The 8333-nt window shown below is 48.3% G+C and overlaps 1 protein-coding gene across 1 annotated transcript; it reads right to left on the minus strand.

Annotated features, from left to right (window-relative positions):
* Nucleotides 1-2806: 2806 nt before the first annotated feature.
* On the minus strand, nt 2807-8284 carry Dkkl1 (dickkopf like acrosomal protein 1). Its single transcript, XM_031386573.1, has 5 exons — nt 8141-8284; nt 7796-7962; nt 6559-6699; nt 6330-6419; nt 2807-3191 (listed from the first exon to the last, which is right to left on the minus strand). Exons 2-5 carry the CDS (start codon nt 7943-7945, stop codon nt 2883-2885), a joined length of 690 nt encoding a protein of 229 aa, XP_031242433.1. The 5' UTR covers nt 7946-7962; nt 8141-8284; the 3' UTR covers nt 2807-2882.
* Between the last annotated feature and the right edge of the window lie 49 nt (nt 8285-8333).

The following is an 8333-nucleotide window of genomic DNA, read 5'->3' on the forward strand; positions in this document are numbered from 1 at the left end:
AGCATTGATACATACCCGAGCTGTTTTCCCAAACTATTATTTTAGTTTCTAGTTATTGCCTAGCTATGTAGCCCAGGCTGGCCTCCGACTTGAAGCAATCACCCTACCTCTACCCATCATGCTGGGCTATTTAAACTTTTTCATGTATGAGGAAGGAGGGACAGGGTTTGTCTGTCTGTTTTGTTTTTTTTTTAAGTGGGGTTTGGTCAGCACTCCGAAGGCAAAATGGAGGCAGATGGAGGAAAATGAGGCTAGATAGCCTAGTCTACACAGTCCTAGACTGGCTGGCATTACATAATGAGTAAAGACATTTGCCTCCCATCCCTGTGATCCATCTGAGAATCCCCAAGTCCCACATGGTGGAAGGAGGGCCCCTGAATTCCACATGCATACCCTATCATGTGTTCACTTTCCTACCCCTTGCTGTTTAAAACCACATACATGTAATGATAAGGAGCTGGACATGAAGCTCAGGGGAACAGTGTTTGACTAAGGGTGCCCTCATTCAATCCTTAGGGTCTCGTGCGTGAATTGGGCATGGTGGTGTTCCAACACTCAGGAGGTAGAGGCAAAAGGCGCAAGGTCTTTCTCACCTTACCGACCACGAGACCCCGTGTGTGCTGTTTAGTTTTTTGTTGTCTTGACAAAAGCCAGAGTCATCTGGAAACCTCAACTGAAAAAAATGCCTGGTCAGGTTGTCAGGTCGGCAAGCCTGTGTGGATGTTTTCTTGGTTAACGAGTGATGTGGGAAGGCCCAGCCCACTATGGGCAAGACCACCCCTGGGAAGGTGCTTCTGGGTTGTATGGAAAAAAGCAAACTGAGCAAGCCCTGGCCTGCGTTTCAGTTCCTCCTTCGAGCCCCTACCCAGCCTTTTCTCGGTGATGGACTGTGATCCATCACAAGATGAAATAATCCCTGTTAGTCCCCAAGTTGCTTTTGATCATGGTGCTCACTCACCACAGCAGTAGAAAGGAAACTGGGACACCTGGTCTAGAGGAAAGGTTTGCCAAATGTTTTCAGGACGGGTTGTGGTGCATTCTGGACCTTATTAGCTTTGTCCCTATTATCCACATTCATTCCTGGGGCTGGAAACATAGATCACTGTTTAAGAGCAATGGATGTTTTTCCAGACACCTGGGATGGAGTTCCAGCACCCACATAGTAGGCCTGCGTCTGCCCCACCCAACGGCAGGGGAGGCAGAATAGGGAAGTTTGACTGGGTTTATCCCACACTGCCTCTGTGGCTGGGGCTGGGCCATAGGGAAGTGACATTGCTCCTGGGGTAGGAAAGCCTGAGTTCATTCAGGGGTCCCAGGCCTGTGACAAGGCCAGGGCTGTGGGGTTCTCAGACTCTTGGAAATCCTGGCACAGCAGTCATGAAAGAGTAGGGGCCGGAGGGCTGGGGACAGCATCTAGCCTGGGTCCTGGAGCCTGGGGCAGGGGTGGAGGGAAAAGGGGAACTCTTCATGAGGATGATTGTCATTATCTTGGCGGAGGCAGGCTTGGTGGAGGTTGCAGCTGGGAGCACAGAGAGGCCTTCTACCAGAGATTAGGTTGTGAAGGCCTCTTCATGGCTCCCCACTGTGGATCTTTTTTTTTTTTTTTTTTTTTTTTTCGAGACAGGGTTTCTCTGTGTAGCCCTGGCTGTCCTGGAACTCACTCTGTAGACCAGGCTGGCCTCGAACTCAGAAATCCGCCTGCATCTGCCTCCCAAGTGCTGGTTTTAAAGGCGTGTGCCACCACTGCCCGGCACCCCACTATGGATCTTGATGAAAAGAGACAGTCCATGGTTCTAAACAAGTTATGGTCATGGCGGAAAAAGGATGCATAAAACCATAGCTTACTTCTCAGGGTGGGCCTGAGATTAAATACCTTTTGCAGGGAGGAATGTCTGCAAAGGGAAACTTATTGGCTAAGCCCTCTGGGCCTCTAGGTACCTCATTAGCCTGGAGAACTCTGATTTGAGCCTATGTGACCATAGGACATGTTTCTTTTATGTGAGAAGCATGGCATGTGTTCCAAGTCAGGAGTCTGGCAGGGAGCTGGAAGTTGTCTAAGTCTCAGGTGTGTGCCCACCAAGTCTCCGCATCTTGACCTGCTCTACTTTACATGCAAACTTCCTGGCATGGTTTTATTTTTTTTTATTTTTTAATTTTTTTCCTGGCATGGTTTTATATCCCATACACATGGCAGCTCACAAGGTCTATAACTCCACTCCCAGCAGATCTGATGCCCTCTTCCAGTCTCCAGGCACAAATAAGTGCACAGACATACATGCAAACAATATATATATATATAAAATTTTAAAATATGAATTTTTCTTTTTAAAAAAGATTTATTTCATGTCTATGAGTACATTGTTGCTATCTTAAGACACACCAGAAGAGGTTTTAAATACCATTACAGATGGTGGTGAGCCATCATGTGGTTGCTGGGAATTTAACTCAGGACCTCTGGAAGAGCAACCAGTGCTCTTAACCACTAAGTTATCTCTGTAGCCCCCAAAATATCAATCTTTCAATCTTTGCTTTTCCTCTTGTGAGATCTTGGGTAACTTTGTAAAATCTGAAAAATATATTTTGGTGGCTGGGGTGGCTCAGCAAAGAAAAGTGCTTTAAAGACTTGGGACTTAGGATGGATCAAAGGCTTTAGTACCAGGTGTATCATGGTGCTACAGCAGATCCAGTTGCCCAACCAAGAGATGTAAGTAAGAGCTGGCCCAGCCATTGTCAGAGCTAAGTGTAAGTGTTGGATGGAGTAGTTATTCTGGCCTGTTTGGGAAGAGATACCAAAAGGAGATTGTGCTAGATGTAAGAAAACCTTTATTTCCATATGGTGTTGGGGTAGGGTGTGGGACATGCAGGGACATTTGGCCCCCGCCTTACAGCTGCTGGGATGGCCTGAGGATGTAGAGAAAGTGTGTCTTTCGGATAGGCAGCTTGGCGTGTTGGGGGACACGGACCCCTTCCTCCAGGTTGTCCTCACGGGCGCCTCCACGGAGCCCATCCCGGATGGCCTGCATGCGATGCTGCTTTTCTATGAGCCAGCGGCTTCCATCCTGGACATCTGGCTGGGTCCTCCGCCTTGGCATCTTCATGATCCAGAAAGCCACCCTCGGGGGCTCTGGGTGCAAGCTGTCGGTGACCTTCTGCACAGGCACCAGGGGCTCTTTCGCCTCCACTTTGGGAACCTGGGAATGAGGCACAGGGAGATTCTCAGATGCCGCATAGCACAACCAAGATGGTTGGTCTCTGCTGGGCTATCTCAACCTACATCTCAGCTCACTTGCTGCTTAAAAAAACCCTTTTTGGGGGCTGGCGAGATGGCTCAGCAGGTAAGAGTACTGACTGCTCTTCTGAAGGTCCTGAGTTCAGATCCCAGCAACCACATGGTGGCTCACAACCACCCGTAATGAGATCAGACACCCTCTTCTGGTGCATCTGAAGACAAAAAACAAAACAAAACAAAACAAAACAAAACTCTTTTTGGGCCGGGTGGTGGTGGCGTATGCCTTTAATCCCAGCACTTGGGAGGCAGAGGCAGGCGGATTTCTGAGTTCGAGGCCAGCCTGGTCTGCAGAGTGAGTTCCAGGACAGCCAGGGCTACACAGAGAAACCCTGTCTCGAAAAAACAAAACAAACAAAAAACCCTTTTTGGGCAGACAGTTCTGTTTTCTGTCTGGCTTGCTGCATTCTTGTATAGTACATTTAATATCTATTTAATATTTATTTATTTTTATGTGCTTTGGTGTTTTGCCTGCATGTATGTCTGAGTAAGGGTGTCAAATCTCTGGAACTGGAGTTACAGACAATTGTGAGTTGCCATGTAGGTGCTGGGAATTGAACCTGGATCCTTCGGAAGAGCAGTCAGTGCTCTTAACTACTGAGCAATCTTTCCAGCACCCAAAGCTGATTATTTTTAAACTTCCACGGTTGCCTTAGAGATGATCTCATTTATGTTTAGGTGGGTGTGCCCAAGCGTTGAGCATGTGCACCAGTTACATGCATTGGTGCCGAGGACACTCTCTGGGTTCCCAACACCCATGCCAAGTATCTCACCGGCTCCAGTAACTCCAGTTCTAGGGGAATCTGATGCCCTCTTCTGGCCATTGTATGTACTTGCACTCATGTGCTAACACAATTTTTAAAAATTAAAAAAAAAATTTTTTTTGAAAGAAAGAGGCAGGGCAGTGGTGGCACGTGCCTTTGATCCCAGCACTTGAATTTGAGGCCAGCATGGTCTACACAGTGAGTTAGTTCTAGGACAGCCAGGGCTATACAGAGAAACTCTGTCTCGAAAAAACAAACAACCCCTCCTCCCCACCACCACCAAAAGCAAGCAAGCAAGCAAGCAAGCAGGCAAGCAAGCAAGCATTTGCTTGGCAGTGGTGGCACATGCCTTTACTCCCAGTACTCAAGAGGCAGAGTCAGGTGGAGCTCTGTGAGTTTGAAGCTAGCCAGGGTTACACAGAAAAACCATCTTGGAAAAACAAAACAAAACAAAAATTAAACAAAAACAAATGAGGCAGGGGCAGGCAGATCTTAAAGTTGGAGACCAGCCTGGACTACAAAGCAAGTTCTAGGATAGCCAGGGCTACACAGAGTGATCTTGTCTCAAACAACCAAACCAAAACCCAAACCAAACCACCTAAACCAAAGTAAAGCCAAACAAAAACCACGGTGTGTCGCCCGCCATTCCTGGCTGCTTGTGCCAGATTCCTGTTTGGAAATTGCCCTGACCTTAGCCGGGCCCGATGGTTCAGGCCTGTTTTCCCAGCTACCTGTAGGTTGAGGCAGAGGCATTGAAAATTCAGAGCCAGACAGGGCTACAGAGTAAGACCCTATCTCAAAAGGGGGCCTGTCAGTAAAGTACTTGTGCCCAACTATGAGAACTTGAGTCGAGTCTCCAGCATTCATGGTGTGGCTGCGAGCTGCAGCACAAGCTTTTAATGGCTACACTGTGGGAGACAGAGACTGGAAGATTCTGGGGGCTTGCTGGCCTGCCAGATTAACTGAAGATGAGCTTCAGATACAGTTAGAAACCCTGGCTCAAAAGAGAAGGTGGAGGCCTGTTTTGGTATTCCATACCTTCAGTCCCAGCACACAAGAGTCAGGGGGTTGGGAGTCTCTGTGAATTCTAGGTCATCTAGGACTATATAGTATAGTATAGTATTTTTTTCTGTGTCAGAAAAAAATAAAAATGATAATAAGTGGAAAATTAATAAATAGAAGGATTAAGGGCTGGGCAGTGATGGCACATGCCTTTAATCCCAGCACTTGGGAGGCAGAGGCAGGTGGATTTCTGAGTTCGAGGCCAGCTTGGTCTATAGAGTGAGTTCTAGGACAGCCAGGGCTACATAGAGAAACCCTGTCTCAAAAAAAAAAAAAAAAAAAAAAAAGGATTGAGGAAGGAAGACAATACCTACTTGTCCATTCCCATGTGTGTACATGGACAGAGACACACAAACCCCAAACAAAATCAAAACAAACAAAACCCCAGAGAGTATTCTGGGATTGGTGGGGTTTTTGAATGCTAAGGTTTACAAAGCTATTGGGAGACCCTAAAACTTTCTGGAATGACCACAACACTTTCTGAAGTTTACAAGTAAACTTTTTATATTTGTTTTGACACAGGGTCCTGATAGGTAGCCCTGGCTGGCCTGGGACTTGCTTTGTAGATCAAGCTGCTCTTCAACTCACTCACAGGGATCCTCTTGCCTTCTGCCTAAAATCGTAGCAACCCTCCTGCCTCAGCTTTTCAAGTATTGGATCATCTGTGTTTTTTTTTGGTTATGAGCCTAGCGTTTAACGGCTGAGCCATCTCTCCAGCCCCATCTGTGTTTTTTTTTAACCATACCTATTGTCCTATCCTTTTTGACACATTACACTGAGCTCCAGAAATTTCAAGGGTATTCTCTTGGAGTGTGTACTGCCTAATTTTAAATGCCAACTTGCCACAGCGTAGAATTACCAGAGAAGAGAGTCTGAATCGGGTATTAACTAGATCAAGATTGTTATGATGTAGGGTGACACATCCCATTGTGGGCAGAACCATTCCCTAGGTAATGGGTCCTGAACCACCCAAGACAGGACAAAACAAGCAAACATGTTTTTTTTCTCTGTTTGCTCTTGAGAGTAGAAACGATGCCATGAGTTTCCCTATGTGATGGGCTATAAACCAGATAAACCCTTTCCTTCTCTATATGCTTTGGGCTAAATGATTTCATTACAGCAACAGAGAGGAAACTGGAACAGTATGGCACAGTGCCCTTCCTTGGCTATAGAAAAATGCTGATTCCTGGACACCTGGGGGCAAGGGAGGTCCTCACCTTCCAGTCACCTTCCGGGTTCCCTTCTGGCTCAATGGAGGCTTCCACTTTCTCAGAGATGAGCACTTCTCCTGTCTGGTTGTCAGTCACCTGTGAGGGTTGCACAAGAGAGTCAGAACAAACCTGCTTTCTTCCCTCACCAGCCCCTCTCCTGTCAGGTAAAGCAGCTTGAGGTGTGGTGGGGAGAACTCAGGAACAGCTGCCCTGAGGACAAGGAGGAGGGAGGCACCTTGTCTATCTGTAGGTGGCTGGAGAGCGTCTGGTTCCCCATTCTGTGTTCCTGGTTCTCTTCCTGATGGAAGTTCCTAGGAAGGTCTCGGAAGTCCATGGGGGAGGAGAAGAAGTTGTCCAGGTCTCGTAGCAGGTCATTCTAGGGCCAGAGGGAAATGGTGGGCACACTTGCTGTCCTTCCAGGATGCCCTCCAAGTCAGTCCCATTCTTCCTTCTCCTTCAGTCCCCTGATCCCCAGAGCCTTTAGCTACCAAACCCCATCTGTCTTTCTGTCCCAATACGTTGCTGCTCCTCACCTGTCCTGGCTACCACTTCTCCTGCCTTTCTCTCTACCTCTCACCTCACACATGAGGGTATGGGATGCTCACTATAGCCTCAGCATCCTGGCTTGGGGGCACTACCTCTGAGTCACAACCTCAGACACTATAATGCCAGCCCTCTTTTTTTGATTTATTTTGACTGGGTATCACTATGTATGTAGCTCTGGCTGACCTGGAACTCAGCATGCAGAGCATGCCTCAGATTCAGACATTGCCCTGACTCTACCTCCCAAGTACATGGGTTGCCAGGCCTGCCTCTTCTTCTTCTTCTTTTTTTCTTTTCTTTTCTTTCTTTCTTTTTTTTTTTTCTGAGACAGGGTTTCTCTGTATAGCCCTAGCTGTCCTGGAACTCACTCTGTAGACCAGGCTGGCCTCAAACTCAGAAATCCGCCTGCCTCTGCCTCCCAAGTGCTGGGATTAAAGGTGTGTGTCACCACCGCCCGGCAGGCCTGCCTCTTTTTACGTTTTGAAACAGTGTTTGATGAAAGCTGCCTAGGCTGACTTTGAACTTGTTTTTTTCTCATGTTGGGATTTCATTGGAGCCTTGGCCACATCCAGACTTGCTAGCTGGGATGATGGGCTTTCAGCCACAGGCCCAGCTTCCCTTCCTATTTTGTGTTGTCACATTCCCCATCTATCTGTTCACCCCACCACCTTATACTCCTTTGCTGCGACACAACTTCTCATGTATTCTTGGCTGGCCTCAAACTTCCTGTGTAGGGGAAGGTGGCTTTGGACTCCTGTTCCTCTGGCCTGCACCTCCTAAGTGCTAGTATAATTGTTGCAGGGCGTCAAGCACTGTCCATGCTAGGAAACCACTCTCCCATCTGAGACATATCTCCAGCTATCTCTGTTCTGTTTGCTCCTTTTCTTATCTGTCTTCTGCCTAGTCCGTTTCTCTGTCCCATCACTCACTTTTAGGAACAGTCGACTGAAGCTTTGGAGAAGACTCTGAAGGCCCAGAAACCCAGAGGGGTTCTGCTGAGAGTCATCATGGATCGGGACAGCAGAGGAGGACACGAAGGCCAAGGGGAGCAGCAGCAGCAGGACCCTCAGTCGACACATTGCCGGTGGGTGGGAGGCTGTGACAAAGGCAGTTTCAGCTCCCACAATCACTCCTTGTTGGTCCTTCCCAGGCTCCGCCCTAGGTGAGGGCCCCGCCCCGCCCACCTGCCCTGCATCTCTTGGATTCTGTAGGCGTTCTCTCCATTTCAGAAGCCCCCTGTGCGGGTTTGGCCTTACTCAGATCCGGTTCCTCACCTTTGCCTACATCCGCGCCGTCTCCTGGACTGCAGTTCGGCCACCTAGCTCCGGACACCGCCGGATATGGACAGTTAATATCCAGTTCTGGTCTCGAGCCTGGGCCAATTACTGGAGCGTTCGTTGGGTGCCTCCGCTCCGCGAGACTGGCTGGCCACGCCCCAATTGTCTCACCACGCTCACCACACAGGGT

The sequence above is a fragment of the Mastomys coucha genome, unplaced genomic scaffold, assembly GCF_008632895.1.
Source record: "Mastomys coucha isolate ucsf_1 unplaced genomic scaffold, UCSF_Mcou_1 pScaffold21, whole genome shotgun sequence".
Taxonomy (NCBI): Eukaryota; Metazoa; Chordata; class Mammalia; order Rodentia; family Muridae; genus Mastomys; species Mastomys coucha.